The 20223-nt window shown below is 50.5% G+C and overlaps 1 protein-coding gene across 5 annotated transcripts in view; it reads right to left on the bottom strand.

Moving 5' to 3' along the window:
• RNF24 (ring finger protein 24) overlaps positions 1–19989 on the bottom strand; it is a 28250-nt gene extending 8261 nt beyond the window's left edge. Inside the window, exons 1-4 of one of the 5 annotated variants that reach the window (XM_056490191.1) lie at positions 14478–14749; positions 14057–14369; positions 11768–11850; positions 2462–2611 (exon numbers count right to left, since the gene is read on the bottom strand). In XM_056490191.1, the coding sequence (XP_056346166.1) occupies positions 2462–2604 (143 nt within the window). In that variant the 5' untranslated portion in view covers positions 2605–2611; positions 11768–11850; positions 14057–14369; positions 14478–14749. Of the gene's footprint in view, positions 1–2461; positions 2612–4935; positions 5116–11767; positions 11851–14056; positions 14370–14477; positions 14750–19901 lie in introns of those variants that run through there. The other 4 variants (XM_056490194.1, XM_056490193.1, XM_056490192.1 and 1 more) reach the window with 4 other exon arrangements.
• Between the last annotated feature and the right edge of the window lie 234 nt (positions 19990–20223).

Raw genomic sequence — 20223 nt, 5'->3', positions numbered from 1 at the left:
GGGACTGAAGGCAACACGTGTTATCACTTTCATTAATTCACCAGAGATCAGACACAACCAGCTGCCTGCAAAATCTCATTTCCTTGTTCTTCCTTTTTTATCGGTAATTTTGCCAAGCAGAGGCAGCAGCCATGAGGGATCTGAGCTCTGACCTGAGTGGTTTCAGCAGCAGAACAGCTCGAGGTTCACCTGAACAATGCACAGGCAATGATGATTTTTGTTGTGAAATTCCTACTGGACTCTTGCTTTGAGCCAGTTGAATTAAAAATGTCACTTTTTCTCCACTTGGAGCAGGCAGCACAGTCTGTATTGACACAGCTGCAAAGCACAGCCCACGTCCTCTCCTCCCCCAGCACATCCTTTATTGAATGCTGTCAGCTCTGTGATTTGGGGTGAATACACCTGATATTGGTTTTTCCACACTCTGGATGCCTCCCCAGGTGGGGATGGGGGAGAGCTGCAGGGGCTGCTCTGACCCAGAGCAGGAGATGAGAACCAGGGCCTGAGGTTGGTGTCATGAGCCTTGCCTGGTGTTTGCCAAATATTTGGAGATGTGGAGTTATGGGAAAGGAGGGAGAGGAAGGGCTGTGTTGATGCTGCACCTATGGGAAAACCAGGAGCTGCTGTTCCATCCCACAGACAGATGCAGAGCCCTGGAGCTCTGAAGGGACCACCCTGTCCTGCTGGTCTCTCTGCCCTTGCAGGTGGGTGGTCCTCATCCTGTTGTCCACCTACAGTGCTTCCCAAACCCCACCAAAACTCAGACTTTTATATCCCAGACAAGCTGAGATTACAGAGCAGCTTCTGTGGAGGTGGATGCTCCTGGGACACTGGCACAGCCAAAACCCTCCCCAATGGGGGCTGCAGGATCCTGTTTTGGTTCTGTTCTGCCAATAAAAGAGCTGAGGGAGGAGGGCTGAAGAGTAGAGTAGAGTCTCTCTAGGGTTTTGGGCTATAAAGGGATCACTGGATGACCTAATCCAACTCCCCATTTATCACGGGTTGCTAAATAGCATCTGGGGAACAGGAGCCAAAATGTCTCGTCCAGAAAGGTCCTTGGTCTTGATTTAAGGATGTGAAGAGACAGAGCACTTGCCACTTCCTTGCTGGCTTCTCTCACCGGTTACTCACCCTCTCTCTCTTACAACACGCCTCCAGCTTCTAAATTTAAAGATTTTCTGGCTTGACCTTCCAGACATTACTCCTTGTTATTCCTTCTTTGGGGCACAACACACCCAGCAAGTGCCCAGGAAAATACTCTTAAAGTTGAAACACTTATTCTATTTTCTAAGTGAGCCATATAGATTCAAGCTGCACCTGAGCAAAACAAGTCCCTGAGCCCTTTGAACACCTCTGGTCTATTTTCATACACCTTCAAAACACAATTTTCATAATTGTGGGGGAAAAAATTAAAATATGATGCCCAAGCAGCCCAAATCACCCCTTGGTAAATGTGGGTTTGGGCTCATCTGCATGTTTTATGAGATTTTGCTTCATACAGAACTGCAAATGGGTGTAAATTATCAAGTACTTAGAAGGTTGACACTGAAATCTCACTTCCCTGGTCTACAAGAGCAGGATAAAATATTTTTAACCTGGTGGGACTGGCTGATGTGGTGCAAGGAGAGACAGGGTACCTGTTTTACAGCAACACAGGGAAGGGATGTGATGGATGCACAGCCTGCAGGGAGCTGGGGCAGCTGGAAATAGAAGAGAAGGAAAGGGGATGGAAAAGCTGGAAAGGTCTGGGAATGCAGAATTTTGGCTGCCACTGCTGGCAGAGTGGTGACCTCTGCTCCCAGGCACAGGTTGAAGCACAGCCAGCCCCCATTTTGGGTTATCAGCAGAACTCCTCTCCATCACCACCTCCATTCTCAGGCACTGTGGTTTTTCCCCACTTGCCTCTATTTCCCTCCATCAGGAAGAGTTTCTCCTCTCAATTAGCAGCCAAACAATCTCCCCAATGGCCCATAAAATAATTAAAACAAGCCCCAAACTGAAACAACCTTTAACCCTGCCATCCTGCTCCCCCTTTGCTCAGATTAACACATCAACTCTGCATCATTAATCTCCAAACTGTGCTGTTGAAGGAGCAATTTGTGTTCAATAACCAATGGAGCAGGTATTAAACATTCCTTAGGCACGCAGGACACAAGTTACTCATTACAGAGGGAAATGTGTTGAAACATTAAGCAGAAAGCAGGGACCATAAAACATCCCTTTCCAGGCTTTCTGAGAAGCTGACCACAATTCCACACTTCTTTCAGCAAATGTGTATCTCCTGGCTTTAAGTGGATAATGTGACTGCTTTGTGGGGCATCAGGTTGACACAAGATGTGTCAAGGAAACTGCTGCAGCCAAGCAAATGTGCTGCCATCCTCTTTTTGGGATGGAGGGGTCAGTGATGGGCCTGGAAGCAGGGAAGCTCTTGGGGGGGAACATTCCCTTACAATTCCCTTACCTGATTAAGTAACAACAGAAGAGCAAACTGAGGATGAAGACGAAGATGGCTGTGCCGAAAACCACGATGTATATGTTGAGAGGAAGGTTCTGGAACCCGATGTTAGGCATCCTGAAACTGTAATGCTGGAAGTCTGAGCTCATGGGTAGGCTGTGGAGACAGGGAGAAAACACATGGATGTGACATTCCTTAGGGATGCACTCTGCAGACCAGAAATCCCTTGAATGGATGGGAAGGAGGCTGGAGATGATTTCTCACTCATCCCCCACTCCTTGCCCAAAACCAATTCCCATCTTGGTAACCCTGAGAACAAAGTAGGGCTGGATCAGCTGGGGATGGGATTTTCCTTCTCCCACTGTAAGCTTCTCCTCCAGCTCTGTTCCTTTCACACATCATCATTCAAGTTAAACACTGGATGAGATGTACAGCGAGAATTGCATCCAAGCAGCCCCAGCTGCAGCCAACATCCCTCAAACCCCCCAGAAACTTGGTAAAAATACTGAAAGCAGCCAGGAAGCCTCAGAGCAAGTCAAGTTTGCCTTCCCCTCTAGTGGATTCTAAGACTGACTCCTCATTCCAAAGAAATCACCCACCAAAATCATCAAAGATAAAAAGGAAGAGGACAAGGACATTCTCAGGACACACAGCAGCGCAGCTGAGAGAAATTATGGGGAGACTATGGACTCTGTAAAGGAGGCTTTGTTTGTTTTTCCCATCTGAGACGCAGGTTTGGTGGTTTAATAGCACTTCTGCAGGTTTCAGCTTTACTCCTCAGCACAGCCCCAGGCTCCTTCCCCCTAGGACAGCCCTGAGGCACCAGTGAGCAGCGGCCAAGAGGAAGAGGCAGCAATTCTGGCTGTCACATCCCACGTCTGGGACCCATGACCAAAACCTCCCTCCTCTTGGAGAGCCCCAATTAAACCCCAAGCAGCTGCCTGGGTTAACAACTTCAGCAAATCCTCTCCCCCAGGATTTTAATTGCACTTATTTATTATCTCTTATCTTCCTGTAATTCTCTGAACCGTTCGCCCTCGGATGATCACAACCGTTGCTGGCCACGCATAAAGTTCCCCTGCCCCCAGCTTAGAAAAGGAAGTTAAAAATACACCTTGCTTTCCCTTCTGCCCACGGGAGAGCAATGTGTGATGAAGTTTTACAAGCAAGGAAAGTACCTGCAAAGTCTGAGCCCTGTTTCCCAAACAAAATCAGCGAGGGATAACAAAACCTTCCCCTGGAGTGGGGAGTTTTCCACGGCGCAGTAATTGCACAGGGTGGGAGACAGTGGGGAATCCACGGGATCTGAACCCACACACGCCAGGGAGTGATGCTCCAAAATCCAATGAGTGCCCCTCCAAGCAGCATCCTCACTCCCGAATCTCCCTTCCCCCTCGAGGCCCCTTTTTAGCTGAACCCTGTGGGCTTTCCCCCGACTTCCCACGGGGAGCAGACTCACCTCTCATCCCGCCTGCCTCACCAGGACTATCCCCTCGCTGAAGGCAACATCCCTGCCAGCCCCAAACAGCCGGGAGCCTCCTTGCTCCGGCTGCTTTCAGTTTCCTCAGCTCGCTGGAAGTTTCGAGGCGATTTCTGGTAAAGCCTGGATTTGATTAAAGCCTCCAGAGAGCAACACGCATGTTCAGAATTCAGAACCTCTCCCGGCCAACGTGGAAACGCTGCAGAGCCCGGGGAGCCGGCACAGCCCCCTGCCAGCGCTGGTGGGGATGGGATTTTATAGCCCAGCAACCACCCAGCTCACACTCCTCCACCGAAGCCTGTTCCGCTCAGCTGAGCCGGTTTGCTTTGCAAATAGATTTTCAAAAGGCCGATCCAGCCCCCAAACCTTTGTTCCCAGCTCCGGCGAGGTTAATGCGCAGCTCGGGGCTGGGGTTGGGTTTCAGCCCTGCTGGGTCACAGGGGTTTGGGACGGTTCAGGGCTCCCCTCGGTCACACTCCTCGCTCCTGGCATGAGGATGTTTCAGCAGCCCCACCTCGCCCTCGGGCTGATAATCGCTGCCTCCGGCCAAGGCTGGCTGCTCAACTGCCCGAGAGAAACCTCCAGAGAAACCTCCTCCCTCTGGGAGAGCTCCAGGTGACTTTTTACAAGGAAAGAGAGACAACTCTTGAAGGACAGGCAACAAAGCCAACCAGCACTGGACTGCTGCTTTTCTTTCCTTTACAGCTCTTTTAACTTGTAATGCTCTTCTCAGCAGTCCCACTAAGAGATCCCGTGGGTAAGGAACATCCAAGGCTGCATTTGGGGCAGCAAATTCAAGCCAGAAAAATTCCTCATGCTCGTATGCAGCCAGTCCCCACATCCACGAGCACAGCTAGAAACCATCACTGCCCTCAGCAAATAAACAGTCAGCAGAGACAAAGCTCAGACCAACCCCCAGCATCCCACTATCCTCCTCCAATGGAACCATTTCTCTAATATTTTTCCCCAAAAGGGTGTCACAAACACAGCCATGACCTACCTGCCAGCCATGTCGTGGGGGCTCAGCCTGCTGGGGACAACCCTCCTGTCTCCTGTGGTGCAAATCCCACACCAGATTCATCCAACCCCCGTGTGAAATAACCTTCTCCACATCGGAGCTACCCTGGTCCTCCCTCCCTCCTGCTGCAACAGCTGAGAAATGTTACAGCAAAAAACACAGAGGCTAAAGGGGAGAAATCAGTTAGTCTGCCCAGGATCCAGGAAACTGTTAACTTTAAAGGACTCCAGTGAAATCTGATGATTTCAAGCAGCTAAGCTTTGGGGTTGTTTTTTTTTAAGGGGAGTGGGGGTGAGGAACTGTATTTTAAGCTGCTTCAAATTTGCAAGGGCACAGCCAAAAGAAATAAAAAAAGAGCCATAAAGAAGGATGAAAAGTTTGTGGTGCAGAACAAAAGCCTCCCTGTTGCTCTCACCGTGGTCAAGGCATCTCAGAGAAGGGAGATGATGCTTGTGGGGCATCCATGGCCCCCAGTAGGTCCCTAAAGCCCCTGGGATGGGGTTTTAGGCTGCACATAGAAAGGGGGCACTGGCACAGGTTGTCCAGAGAAACTGTGGCTGTCCCATCTCTGGAAGTGTTCAAGACCAGCTTGGATGGGGTTTGGAGCAACCTGGGATGCTGGAAGGTGCTCCTGCCCATGGCAGGGGGTGGAATGGGATGGGATTTAAGGTCCCTTCCAACCCAAACCATTCCATGATTCTATGAAAAATAACAAGGAACAATGGTGTCCTGGGCTGCACACAGCCACAAATGGCAGAACAACCTAAGCTCCACATCTCCCTCCTTACACCCTCCCATGACTCAGCAGCGTGGGGCCAAGCACATCCACGTTTCTCCAAGGAGGACAAAACCCAGTTTTAATTAAAAGCCAAGTGCTGGTTAATGGCCCATCGAGCAGCCAGGGAAGGGAGTGTCACAGGTCAGCGCTCCTGCGTGGCAAGGCTTTGATTACAGCTGGGCTGTCAAAGGTAAACCTCACCAAGCCACGTCCCAAACAGATCCCCATTAGAGCCACAGCAAGCCTTTAATACGAGGGGCCAACCTTGCACCCAGAGCGTTCCTCAGGAGATCTCACAGGGATTAATAAAGGGTGCAATTGACTTCTCATAGGTGGAGAAACTGAGGCAGGGAGGAGGAGGGGCAGCGAGGCAGAGCTGTGCTCCCTGAATCAGGGGGTGACACCAGGGATGACACTTTAAGTAATGCCATGGGCTGAAAGCTGCAGATTTTTGCTTTCCTGCTGCTTAGCCACATGCATTTGAACTGTGTTCTCCTTCTTGGAGTTTTACTTATTAAAAGGAGCTCCTTGTCCTTTTTCAAAAAATTTTATTATTATTTATTTATAACATCAGTGCATAAAAGGGCCATGCATGTGCTGTGCATCCTCACACCTAAATACAGCCCACATGCTGGGCAGAGCGGTGGCTTCTGCCTCTGCTGTTGTAAATAAACTCTTGTTTTTAGAGGGATTTACTTTATGTTTTCAAGACAAACAGCTTTCTCCACAGGGGTTCAAAGCAAACTCAGACTGAATCTCCTCAGCCATTACCTGGGGAAACTGGATGGGGCTGGTGGTCCAGGCATCCCACTGCCCAGGCTGGCAAAGTCAACCCATCTCCAGGAAACACTGAGCCCCAAACACCCAGCAGAGCCTGAAATCACCAATCTCAAGGAAAAGTGAATGCTAAGCCACAGCCAAACTCCAGGCTGAAAAGTTTTATCGATGGGAAAGGTTTCAAGTGGGCGTGAACGGCGTCTCCAGTTTCAAAGGCGTTTCGCAATGTGTTTCAGACAGGTTTAACCAAAAGCATTATTAACTCAGTTGAAAGTTAAACTGGGAGCAGCTGACAAGACCTTTCTGAAACAGCCCAAGCTGTGCTGCAAAGCAGGGTATTCTTCCATGGAGTGATTCTACAACAGGAGGGTTATTTAATGGCCATGACAAACGGGATAATATTTAAAAGAAAAAGATTCTTCCAGGTGTTAAGAAGCAGCAGCCAGAGACGCCCTGGTTTAACTTGCAGGCAAAAAAATCCCCCTCGTGGACCCCAAAAGGAAAGCAAAGCCCTGACCTCAAGCAGCTGGAAGGAATTTCCTTCAGCTCTGTCTCTGGTGCAGTGCCAGGATCCACAGCGTGGTGATGGGAAAATCACAGGCAGCTGCAGAGCCAACCCCAAACCAGCATCGCCGTCACCCCAGAGATGCCACACAGCTGCATCACCTTTGCCTGGCATGGAGTGAGGGGAAAACAGTGCTGCTGCAGCCAGGAGGGATGGCCTTTGCTGTCCAAAACCAAGGAGCAACAGGATTGAGCATGGGGGGAAAACAAAAACTCTTGGCATGATGCAATTTCAAAGAGCTACGATGGGGATGCCACATGCAGTGCCAGCTCCGAACATCCAACCTGACCCAGATCCTTCCCTCCACAAACCTGGCAGGGAATGGAGGAGTATGAGGGATGGTGCAAGGCTTGGCAGAATTACTGATTAGTGGGATTAATGTGCTGGGAAGTGTGAATATCCCAACAGGTCCCTCACAGCACAGGCAGAGTTGTACCAGGATCCAGCAAAGCTTGGCTGGGGTGATGTGGCACCACCACAGCACACAGAAAGTGTCAAACAGTACAAAAACCCACTTGTTTCACCCATTTTGGCTGCCTGCAGGTTTGGAGGTGGTGGTGGGTTTTTGTTCTGTGCCTGGACACCCAAGGAACCAAACTGACCTCCAAGCACAAAGCACTTCAGACCTTTGATCCCTCCTCATGAGAGCGGATCCGATGCTTTTTTTGAACTGGAATCAGGAAATTTCCTGGCTGTGTTCCCCAACTGGCTGACACCAAACACAAAACCTTAACCCTCTCCACTGCCTCTGGGCAGGGGACACAGAAAGTGATGTGACAACACAATAAAGCAATTGGAAAAAAATAGAAAAGTCTAAGGAAAGCAACATCTGGCAGCATGACTAGTGCTGCAATTTCCAGCAAGTCCTTCTGATTCCAGACAGTTTAAGAAACAATTAATCCCAGAACTTTAAAACTGAAGAGAACCTTTAAGTAGGAAAATGTTTTTGCTACCACTGGCAGAGAAACGTGCAGAAATGGGTCAGCTGCAGCTCCCATCACCCACTGTAAAGTCAAGTTCTTTCTCCCAGCACTGTTGGAAAAGTAAACCAGAGGTTTGCTCAGGGCTGATTTTGCAAGTTCCAGGAAACAGGCAAAAATAAACAGAAAAAAAATAAAATCAATAGTGCTATTTAATACAGTCTGGAGGAGGGGGAAGCAGAGCTTGGAGGAGAGCCCTGCTTGAGCTGCCATCAGGAATGAGAGCTGGGAATCACTTCCCAGGAAGGTCTGAAGCAGAGCTGGCAGTGCCTCTCTCAGAAAGGCTCGCACAAGCTGCCCAAAGACAGCTCAACTCACTGCTCAGAGATGAAATAACACTTGAGAAATTTTTCCCCTTTGGCCTTGGGGATTTGTAATTATTTCCCCCCCTTTTTCCTGGCATGCAGCTCCAATGTCACGACCTGGTGAGTTCACTCTTCCTCCCAAAAGTGTGGTGGGAAAGGATGTGCTGCTGCCTCCTCCTGCCCCCAGCCCTCTTTGTACTCCTGAGGTGAAAAGAGAAAGCAGGAGCCACCACTTCCCTTTATGGGCTGATGGTGGTAGGACACACATTATTAAATTTGGGTGTATTTTAGCCCCAAAAGAGCAATGAGAGCACAGGCAAGTGGGAATAATCTCCCACCTTCATTTGTGGTTGCAGTTACTCATTTGCAGTGTTCCCCAACAAACAGGTTCCTTGGGGAATGCAAATTGGAAACTCCATGAGAAACACTCAGCCTACACAGCTGAAGGGTCAGAGCAAAGAAATTGGTGTTCAACACTCCAGGGAATTTGAAAATTCCCGGGTGATGACACAGAGCTGTGGGAAGCAATGGGGACTCCCAAAATATCACATCTGGAAGAAAAAAAAACACTTTGATCAAGTCATCTTCAGGCTGAACCAGACCAATCACTTTCCACAGAGCCAAAGAGCAACTTGCCCTCTCCACTCCAATATTGAGAAGCAGATGGATTATACAACTTCCTGAAACCGTTTTTTCCCCCATTTCCTAAGCTTCTTTAACGAGGGAAAAAAAATAATAATCAATGCAACACACAGTGATCAATAATCCTACAAAATCCTGCTGGAGACAAGCACTCTGGAGCAGTGATGGGATCACAGCTGCCAGCAGCCATCCTATAAAGACAGTCAGAGGAGCCAAGCACAGTTTGGGAACAGGAAGGCAGGATGATCTCGTTTGCACTAAATAAGGTTGCTAGGTTATGGATTTTTGGGAGGGGGGGCATAATCTGAAAGGGGATCCAGATGGCTGTAAAGCCTTGTGGTGGAAAAGCAGCATGAGGCCAGAGAGAGAAGAATTCCTCTTTATGCTGCTGCTGTCTGCTCCCAGATCCTGGGTTTCAGTCCTCAGGAATGCACTCTGTGGACCCTTTTAATTGAACCATTTTTATCTGAGGTAAAAATTAAGAAGAGGTATCTGGATGGAGAAGAGTGTAAAAGCTGGTGACTGGATACTGGGGAAAAGAAGTCCCTAAACAGATTCCACAGAGCAGCCATTCCCCCAAACCCTCTTTGATCCAGCCAGGTTTGTATTTACCATCCTAACAGCCTGAAAAAGGCTTCAGGAAAATCCAGACAATCCCAAACCCCAGCCTGCTGGGAATTCACACCAATGCCACATCACTGCCATTTCCAACTATTCCTAATACTTCCCAAACATGAGCTGAACAGTCTGTTCACCCTTTCCTGGTTTTCACCCAAGTACTGGGATTTAGGGGAACATTTCTGTTATCATTCCTTCTCCCTTGCTAACAGAGACTGGGATGGTTTTGCAACACTTTATAGAGTCCAGCAAAAAAACCTCCTGGGAGTCATATGGAAACAGGACAAAACCTGCTTCACTTCTACAGGACTGGCACAAGAAAGGTGGCTGCAAGGATGGAAAACCCCTCAAAATTGAGCTGGAAATGGAAAATGGAACTTTTCCACAACCAGACTTGCACAACCAAGTGATGTGCTTGGAGAGAAAGATTCACCAACCAACAAATGCATCACCTCCTCTGTCACAGAGTCTCAGCACTGAGGGTGATGCCATGGGGTATCATCCCTTCCTCCCTATTCTCCTGGAATCATGGCCTGACCTTAGTGGAATGCAGAAAAGGGACCTTAGAAAAGCACAGGTTATTTAGAGAGGTTGTGGACTCCCTGCCCCTGGAAATGTTCAAGGCAAGGTTGGAGCAACCAGGTCTAGTGGAAGGTGTTCCTGCTCATGGAAGGGTGCTGGACTAGATGGTCTTAAAGGGCCCCTCCAACCTAAACCATTCCATGATTCTGTGATTCTGAAATCCAGGTGTACTCATACCCCAGGGGTCTGTAACCAGGAGGTACAACCAGGTATAAATTTTCAGCATCACCTGCCCACACCCTTCCTTTGCCCAGGGATGCTGCTTCTTACGGGGGTTCCTCATAAACTGAGCCCTAAATAAGCAAAACCCCAATTTACAGCTGTGCTGCTGATACACTACTTGCTAAAAAAAAAAAAAAAAAAAGCAAAACAAACCAAGCACCTTTTGTGAGAGTTACTTAAAATTTACATTTTTCTTGCAACTGACCGAACAAAACCTGCTAAGTACTTTTTGTATGCTTCAACACTACAAAGTTAAAAACCACCAGTGAGAATTTCAGCCTTGTAACAGTTTACTGTCGGATATCTACCAATTCCTGGGTGCTGAATCGCCTACTAGAAGGGAAAATATATGAGTGGCACTAAGGAGGTGGCTTAGCAACGAGCAGGCTTTGAGTGGCTTTTTAAAGGTCAAGAGAGAACATGATGTCTGGAGCCCTCACGTTCCCTTTTTTTACTACAATTTAATGACATTTCTGGCCAGCCTGGTTATTAAATTGCTGCCTCACAGCAGCCAGCCACACATCTGTTAAACCCAGGCTTTAAATTTAGATTCTTCCCTCCTAAATATCACCCTTTTAAATATTCCCACCTTCACCAAAGTGGGGGAAAAAGCTTTGTTGGGATGAAACACAAGGAGAGGTCCCAATGCTGAGAGGATTTTTGGGAAGTGCTGCTGAGCAGCATCATTGAAATGCAGTGGGAGAAGCCAGTTTTCCTCAGCTCTGTGGGGGCTGCCATGTTAAATCACATTTGGATTCACAGTACAAGGCTGCTAAAATACCACCGTGGCGCCTATTGGCACATTTCAATGAAAACGCCGTGGCCTCATTAGTAGAGTGGAAATTATGAGCTTGTCTTTGTATATATTTAAAAGCTTGCCTCTGAAACTCTGCTGGGTCAGGGCCAGGAATTCCTGGCTCCCAGCTCCTACCACTCGGCAGTTCAGGATCACTTTGCTCACACAGGTCAAGCGACCACGCAGCCACTGACCGGGGAGAAAAGGCATTTAAAAACTGCCCTGAGGGGAGAGGCAACAGGGTTTGAATTAAACCCTCCTCCCTAAGTGCTGGTTAGAGAGCAAGTCCTAATGAAAGTGCAGGTTGTAATTAAGAGGATGCAGGAATGTGGGTGTGTGGAGTTTCATCGTGCTCCCAACAGTTGGGGTGAGAGCATCCTGTCGGCCCAGAAGCGCCGTTCCCCTCTGGGGATGGACCACAAAAGCCCAAATCCTTTGAAATGAGGGGCAAACTCGTGAAATTACATGTTTTTGGGGGATCTGGTCCTCTCAAGATGAGAATTTGCAAGTCTCTGTGAAGGAAAACTTCGGGCTCAGCTCCCTACTTACCTGCACGGGCGCCGCAGTGCAGCCAAGCCACGCAAACCCAATGTATCTGCTTGAACAGCTACCGCGGTTTGGTGCCGGGGATGCTGGAAGAAAAGAGAAAAACACCCTAAAAATTGCACAAAAATCCAGAGGGAGCAAGGAAAGAGGATGAAGACACAGTTTTTAAATGCTTGGATTTGCAGAGGCTCCCAGAAATTGTTTCAGCTCTTGGTAACAGCGCAGAGATCCACGTTTAAGATGTGGTGATGATGGTACGTGGCATAGAAAGAATAGGGGGGGAGGCTTGGCTAATCCTCACAATTTTATAAGCATCTGAGACACTAATCCGTTGATCTCATTGAAAGGGATTAGAATGACTCCCTTGCCAGGAAATTTAAGAAGTTTTCTACCAGATGTAAACAAAAGCACAGAGCAGCCTGCAGAGATGGCTGCCACACAGTGAGTCCTCACAGAGAAATCTGCACTGGGGCTGGTTTTGGGGTGGAAAAGGGGGATTTCCAGCCCAGTGCTGCAGAGGGTTGTCTGGAATGATGTGGGTGTCCAAGGCATGCCTGATCAGTCCATCTTGAGCCACAGCAGGCTCAAGACAGGATCCCATCCTGGGCAAGCAACCTGCCAGGGCTCCACAACTCATCTTTGGGCTCCAACTCTCATGGAAATGGATGCTGCAGCTAAAAAAAAAATCCATCCCAATCACCCAACTTGTTCTGCATTGGCCTAGGAAAATATCATTTCAGTAAGAAGAAAAAAGAGGAAATCTCTGAGCTACAAAACCCAAGTTATGCCCAGCTATGTAGCAGCTTTCATCCACACAGCTCTGTGGCAAGGACCTGGGTTAATAAGGAAAATATAACACCCTCATGAAAATAGACTGGGATCTGCTGCTACCCTTACAATGAGTGACTCATAATATTGAAGAATAAATTATCTGATATAGAAGATGAAGCAGGCAATGTGCAATCTGGGGTTTGATATCAAGCAGTTTGCTACTAAGTTGGATGTTCCAGCTCAGAACATCAATAGCTGAGATAAATGAAACCTAAAGGAAGTAGAAAGGATTCAGGGGATCCTTTGGAGTGGAAAAGCAACTTTTGTTAGAAAACAGAAGTTTTCTAAGAAAGAAACTAAACTTTTGTCAGTGCTTACTTCTTTCCTCTTTTAAATTCCATCCAAAAAAAAAAAACAAACCCAAAGAGGCTCAAGTTCCAACCTCAGTGTAAACAAGGTCTCAATTTCATCCTTAAAAACCCTCCTTTTGGAGGTGCCTAATTGGACAGCAGCAGAATCCCTCTTCTCCAGGACCATAACATTTTTAGTCTTTAGGCACAAATATTTGCTTGGCTTTGGGAAAACACCCACTGTCCCCATGTAGTCCCATCTCCTAACCCCCTGCAACACTCCAACTCCCAGCTTTAGCATCCAAGGCTGGAATAAACCACCTGATGTCAGACTTGTCTCCAGCTCCATCCCTCTCACTTGGCTGCAACACAACTCAGTCCTTTCTCACACCTCCTTGACCTGTTCCTCCTGCTGCATCTCTGGCAGCTGCATGGGGAAGATGGTTCAGGAGGAGGAGGAGGTTACAAGGAGGAAGCACCAAGAACCGTCAGAAGCACACGACAACTCAGCATCCCTCAGGCAAAGGCACAGCTCAGAAAATGATCCATTTTTCCTGCTTTTACCCCCAAACAATGCTCAGCACAAGGGTGAGGGTGTTCAGGTGTGGATGCCAAGCAAGACTGGGGTGTAAGGCTCAGCTGACAGACACCCAACTCACAGGAGCACCACCAGACAGGCTCCAGCCAGCTCATCCCAACTTATTCAACCCTCAACACCACACAACCCCATCCCACTTCAGATGGCCACGACCAGCCTCCAAAAGCCTTATCTTTTATCTCACAAGCCAAGAGAGCAAAACACCGGTCCTCATCCAATGCCTCTCAACTCAAAAGCGAAAGAAAAACCCCAACCCCGCAGCTGCGTTTGAACTGAGCCAGGAAATCGCCTCGGGGGAAGCCCAGCTTGGCGACGGGTTTTTCCAGGGAACAACAGGAAAATGGGAGTCGTTAAAGCGAGGAAATATCTGCCTGCTCGGGACAAAGCTCTGCGTGCAGAGAACTTTAACTCGATTCTTACAATAACCCAGCGATTTAATTCCGAGAGTCAGCGGCAGGCACAGTCCACTCGATCCACTCGGGTGGATTTGTTGTAGTTGAAGTTGTATGGTGGGAGACTCTGATCCTTCCCACCCAGTTTGGATGGGTAATTTGGCTTCACCCTCTTCCTTACCTGCCAGGCTGCTCCTCCTGGATTTCAGCGGAGAGCTGAAATGCCCTGGTTCCACGCCGGAGAAGCCGCACAGCTACGGAGCTCTTGTATTTTCCCTGAAATACTCCCGTGAGCCAAGAAGCTGGGAAACCCAGTCCTACTGCACAGGCTGGTAGAGCAGCAGTGGGAGGGCTGGAACCGGGAGGGCTGGAACCGGGAGGGCAGCTCCCTCCTGCTCAGCACTTTCAGTTTCTCTCTCCAAGCGCTCTCCTGGCGCGACTTCCTCTAAAGCGCTTTGCGAGTGAAAAGCTGCATTAGCGGTGGGATTAATCCTCTGAGGGGATAATAAAATCACAGAATCAGGGAATCGTTTAGGTTGGAAAAGCCCTCTAAGGCCATCGAGTCCAACTGCTAACCCAGCAGTGCCAAAGCCTTCACTAACCTGTGTCCCCAAGTGCCACTTCTACACAGCTCTTAAATCCCTCCAGGGATGGTGACTCCAGCCCCTTCCACGAAAAACTGGTGTCAAAGGCCCTGCCAAAGTCCAGACAGACACACCCGCAGCCTCTCCCTCATCCACCAAAGCGTCACCTTGGCATAGAAGGAGATCAGGTTGGTCAGGCAGGACCTGCATGTCACAAACTCACACTGGCTGCCCCAGATGCTCTGATTGCCCTGTTGGTGCTGCGTGATCTGCTCCTGTCACCTGACTGACAGCCCTGCAGTTCCCAAACTCCTTCTTCCTGCCCTTCCCCCTAGCTGTGTCACATCTGCTCACTACCAGTAAGCTGGGACCTCCCAGTCAGCCAGGGCTGCTGGCAAATGATGGAAAGTTATCCCCATCCACTGCAGCAATCCATTTGTTTGAGTCATCCCACGTGGCTCTGTGCTGGCCACAATGTCACAGTTTTCCTGATGCACAGTGGCTTCCAGCTCCTTCTCCTGTTGGTGACCATGCAGTTGGCCTTGGTGCAGCTGCATTTCAGTTGGGTTATCAATCCCACCACCTCTTTGGAGAAGTCCTATTCCTACATGACCATTCTCAGGGGCTTTCATGGTATCCAACACATCAATAACCCTTATGGCTTTGCTGCCACATGATCTCCATCCCCTGCCTCCATGGAAATGGAGAAAATGAAGAACCTGGCTAGCACACTGTCCCTCGAACATTGGGGTGGGCCTCCAGGATTATCCCGTGCAAAGATCCTTTTTCTCCTCGGAGCCAGGAGAACCCCAATTATCAGCAGTCCTGGTGTCCTGCAAACCAACCCAAAAACAAAACTAAAGCCAAAATAAGCCTGGAGGAGTCATTCCTGCTTGCTTCTCACACTCACAGTCCTGAAGCTGGAGCAGAAAAAGCAGGACATCCCTGCCTAGGCTTCTGCCACCCTGCCCTTGCTGCTCCTCCTGCTTCTCGGTGTCTCTGCTTTTTCCACAGCCTGATTCAGCTGCAGCTCTGGCACTGGAGCAACATGAGACCTCACAGCCTTTGGCTATGCTGAGCCAGCTTCTTCCAGCTAATTTGGTCTGTGGGCTCCCACTGCCCATCCATACATTGGAATTAGGGCCAGGTTCATCTCTTGCCATCCCTTCAGCACCACAACCATTCGTAAGCAGGAACAGTGGTTGGAACCCTTTAGGATTGTTTTTCATTCTTTGATGGAGTTCAAACATGCCAGACAAGTAGAAAAATGACACATTGCCTGTGTTACTGTTCCAGAGGGAACAGCATCCAAAAATGAGGCAGCTCCATCTCCAGGGGGACTGCTGCATCCTGGGATGGAGGAACAGGCCCTGCTCCAGCCCACTGGCAATGTCAAGGCTTTCCCATCCCTCACATCAGGAAGCAAACCACCACTGCCCATGGCTGTAGCAAAGCCTCATGGGTTTGGATCCTCTCCTGAAGCACGTTTTCCATGGGATCCCTGGCATTTCTCAAGCCACTGAGCAGCACCTGCCGGGCTCAGGCGATGACTGTGCTCACTTGCAGTTATCCCCGTCTCACATCATCGCTGATGCTGCTTTAGGGCCCTGTCAGCAACTCGGGGTGGGGACACAGCCACTCCTGACCTGAGTCTGAGCAGTTCCAGGGCAACAGTGACAGGGGAGGGGATGGCTGTGACAGCCGATCTTATCTTGTGTCAACAACACTCAGCTTAAGGGGAATGATTGCAGGAACAAAAACAAACAAACCCAGCTCAGCCACACCAACCACTGCTGAGACCAGGGGAGCTTCAACCCCAAGAAACACCCTCCAGGCTTCCACACCAACAGTCCAAATTGGCTGAGGACCACCAGAAGGATCTGCATCTCCTGCCATGGCCCAAAGAATGGACTTGTTTGGGTTTACTGTGCAGCAGGAGCCTGGCAAGGCGGGAGAGGGTCTCAGCCCTGTCACCCCAAGGCAGAAGGTTCCAGGTGCAGGTGGTGGGAACACAAAATGAGCACCAGCTGTGCTTCTCTCCACCTTTTCCACATCCAAGTGTTGTTTTATGGCTATGAGCAAATCACATGTCTTCTGCCACACAGCCCAAGTGGAGGTGACAGCAGGTCATGAGAGGGGTGACCCGAGGGGGAACGCCTGGAGAGATGGTCCAGAAGCACAAAAGCCCTCCTAGCAAAGCTGGGTGTTCTCCTGTAATCCCACACATCATTTAGTCAAGGAAAGCAGCTGGAAGTCAGCTCTTCTTCGGTCAAACCTCCAGGCTTGGTTCAGCTCCACAGTCCTGAGCAGCTCTGCTGATTCCTCACCATGCAATCATCCTCCTCCTCCACCCCATCACCTGCCTCTCCCCCAGGATAGGGCCAGGACCACTCTCCAGCCAAGATGGCTGCAGCAACCAGCAGCCATCACCTCATTTCCCATGTGGCACACAATATTCCTCATCTGAAGGTCCAACAGATCCCACAACACTCAGAGCACACTGACCCCAAGGTGTCCTTCACAGCTGGACCATCACAGTTATCTCCAATCACACCTGGATCTGAGCCTGGGATGCACAAGCAGTAAGTTCCAGCAGAGCTGACCCACCTCCACATCTTGTTCCCCCCAAATCTGAGACAGCCTGTGACCAAACAGCAATGCCAGCAACCCAAAGAGCAGACCTGGAGTATCCAATCCAGCCTTGGTGAACAGGGACAAAATCAGCAAACCTGAGCCTAGCAGTGGTGGAGCAAACCCTTGAGAGGTTGTGGAGGAGATTTCCTTCAGCAGCAAGGCTGGGAGATGTGGGAAATCACCACCACACATACCTCCAGCAGCTCCAGCACCTGCTCAGGATCAGGACTGTCACCTGCCAGTATCAGCCTCGTGACTTGATAACAGGATCACATCATTGCTTCTGCCTGCTCCTGGCACATGGGGCTGGAAGCATTGTATTTTCCCTTCTTAAATATGTTTTAAATACGTCAGTTAGTGCATTTTGGGTCTCTTCCACATTGCCCCCAAGCAATCTCTGGCAGTTCTTCTGTCAGGGGCTCTATCCTTCCACTGCCAATTATTAGTGGGGCACGGGGTTGTTATTTTTCCAGGCCAGAGGCCAAATTTGTATTTAATTTTTGCTCCAGATGGCACAGCACTCCAGATGCATCAGCTGGAGCATCGAACCTGCATGAATAAAGTAATAGAGCAAACAACATGATTTACTCAGGGGCTATTTGACACGCTTAACGTGCTTTGTGTACATCTGTTGTGCAAAAAAAATAGCATTCAAATTAATTCAGGTGATGGTTCCGCTATTAAACCCAACACCTGAGGGAAATGAAACGGCAGTAAGAATCTCAAAAAATAATTATGATAATAATATTAGAATTTATATTTTGCTTTCTATAAAATCAAATATATATATTTTAAAAAGGCTGATTTAAGCCATCAGTGGGTTTTGTTCACCTTCTTCTGTCCCCAAAGCTGCTGCTGGCAGCGGGTCTTATAAACCAGGGTCAGAGTTCTCCCAGGAGAAGGGCTGGTGATCCCAGATTTCAGTGTGGTGGAGAGCTTATGGCTCTGCTCACCCGAGGAGATGTGAGGAGGACACCAGAGGACAACCACGAGATGTTCCAGTTACGCTTCTGGCAAATTCACCCCGTTCCCAGGAAGCTGCTGCATCCCTCCGGCACAGCCTGCAGCCGGGATGTGCTCCCTGCAAACTAAAGCACCCAAAAATAACTCCGAATACGATTAAAAAAAAAAAAAAAAAAAAAAAAATTGACATTGAGTAGTCGGTTTATCTGCCTGGGTACTCGAAACGCCGCTGTGTAAAACCAGCTGAGCCCGCAAACACCCAGAAACAAAGGGATGGGGGGGGTGTCTTTTTGTGCTTGGCTTTGCTCCGTTCAGAGCATCCTCGGGCTGTGAGAGCCCGTCCTGGCGGCACCCGAAACAAAGGAAAGCCGGGAGCTGTAGGCAGGAGCCAGCTGGGGAAAACCGGGACGAGGAAGAGGAGGAGGAGGAGACACCCGCATCGCCCTCCCCGGCAGCTGCGGAGCCGGGCTCGCGTGTTGCCGAACACGTTATCCATGGCAGGAAACTCGAGATCAAAGGCGAGGAGCGTGCCAGAGCAAGATGTCATCCAAGCCTCCTGCCAAAGGTGTGCACGGGAGGGGAGAAGCAACCCCCAGACACACACGCTGCCATATCCGACAGAGCCGGCGCCGTTCGTGGGGTGACCCAGACCCACGCGGGTTCTCCTCCAAGACAAAGACAAGCTGAACTGAACAAACAAACAAACAAAAAAAAGCCCAAAACCCCAAACCGCAGGAGGTGAATTTTTACCCGTCGGTTTCCAGTCCCCAGGGTCCCACGCACGTCCCCTGCCAAAGCGGCGGATGCAGGGAGGGTACGGACGTGTACGGCAGAACAGCAGCCCAGTGTAACTCCGAAAAAGCAGCTTTTCCCATTTCTGGGTGGCTTTTGAGTTGAGTTTTTTTGGTTTTTTGTTTGTTTGTTTTCTTTTAAAGCAGAAGAAACCCGCAGCGTCCTGTCTCGGCCCCAGGAAAGCAAAGGGACGTGTCTGATTCCGAGCCAGCGGCGACAGAGGTGACCTGGGGACCCTGAGCCGAGCGTGGGGTGGGACCCCAGGAGCTCCCCCTCACCGGGCAGGATGGGCCTGGGTGGGGACATGTCCCCTGTCCCTTTGTGCCGCCCCATCCCTCCGGGACAATGCAGCCTCTGCCGTGCCCTGCTCTGGGCTGTCCCCTCTGCCCCACAAGCGAAACCTTACGGCAGCCCTACAGTGCTGCCAGACACCCCAAAAGCACAGCCCAGACCCCCTGAGGGTGTCCCCTTAGGGGTCTGAAGGGACATGGGGGCTGTGGAGGTCCCTGGCCCACAGGGGACTGTGGAGCAGAGAGGGAGGAACCCTGTCACCCATGGGAGCTGCTGAGGAAGGGGTGGGATGGAGGGGGAGAACAAGGCACAGCGAAAGGGCTGGAAAACAGACCCTGTCCCACTGAACAAGGCACAGGGAGAGGGTACAGCCCACATATGGCTGGAAAACAGACCCTGTCCCACAGAACAAGGCACAGGGAGAGGGTACAGCCCGCAGAGGGGATGGAGGAGAGACCCTTTCCCCACAGAACAAGACACAGGGAGGGTTCCCACCGCACAGAAGGGCTGGAAGAGGGTTCCTTCCCTACAGAACAAGGCGCAGAGGGAGGGTCCTGCCCAAAGCGGAGCTGCAGGAAGGACCCTGCCCCACAGAGGGGTGCACAGCGGGGATGGAGAGGGTCCCTTCCCCACAGAACGAGGCACAGGGAGGGGTCCCATCCCACACGGGGGTGCCCGGCGGGGGTCCCCGTCTCCCATATGGGCGCTCGGGGGGGTTCCGGTCCTCCGGCCCCCCAGGGGGCTCCCGCCCCCCGCACTCACCCGCCGCCGCGCTGTCCCGCCGGGGCTCGCGCCGCCCGCACCGCCCGGCCCGGGCAGGACCCGGATGGAGCCGCCCCGCCCCGCCCGGAGCCGGGCACGGCTTCCCCGCGCGCACCGCGCCTGCGCGGAAACGGGTGACGTCATTAGTGGGCGGGGCTAGACACGAGGGGCGGGGCGAGGGCACGGGAGGGGACAGCGGAGGGGGGACAGGGGGTGGCACGGGGACGCGGTGGGACACCGGGAAGTGACGGGAAGGCGGTGACAAGGAATGACAGGGGAGCGGGATGGGGCAGGAAAAGGGACGGGGAGGGGTCTGACAGGT

The sequence above is a fragment of the Oenanthe melanoleuca genome, chromosome 4 (genome assembly GCF_029582105.1).
Source record: "Oenanthe melanoleuca isolate GR-GAL-2019-014 chromosome 4, OMel1.0, whole genome shotgun sequence".
Classification (NCBI taxonomy): domain Eukaryota; kingdom Metazoa; phylum Chordata; class Aves; order Passeriformes; family Muscicapidae; genus Oenanthe; species Oenanthe melanoleuca.
The sequence above is the reverse complement of the archived record's forward strand: the minus strand, read 5'-3'. Positions and strand labels throughout refer to the sequence as shown.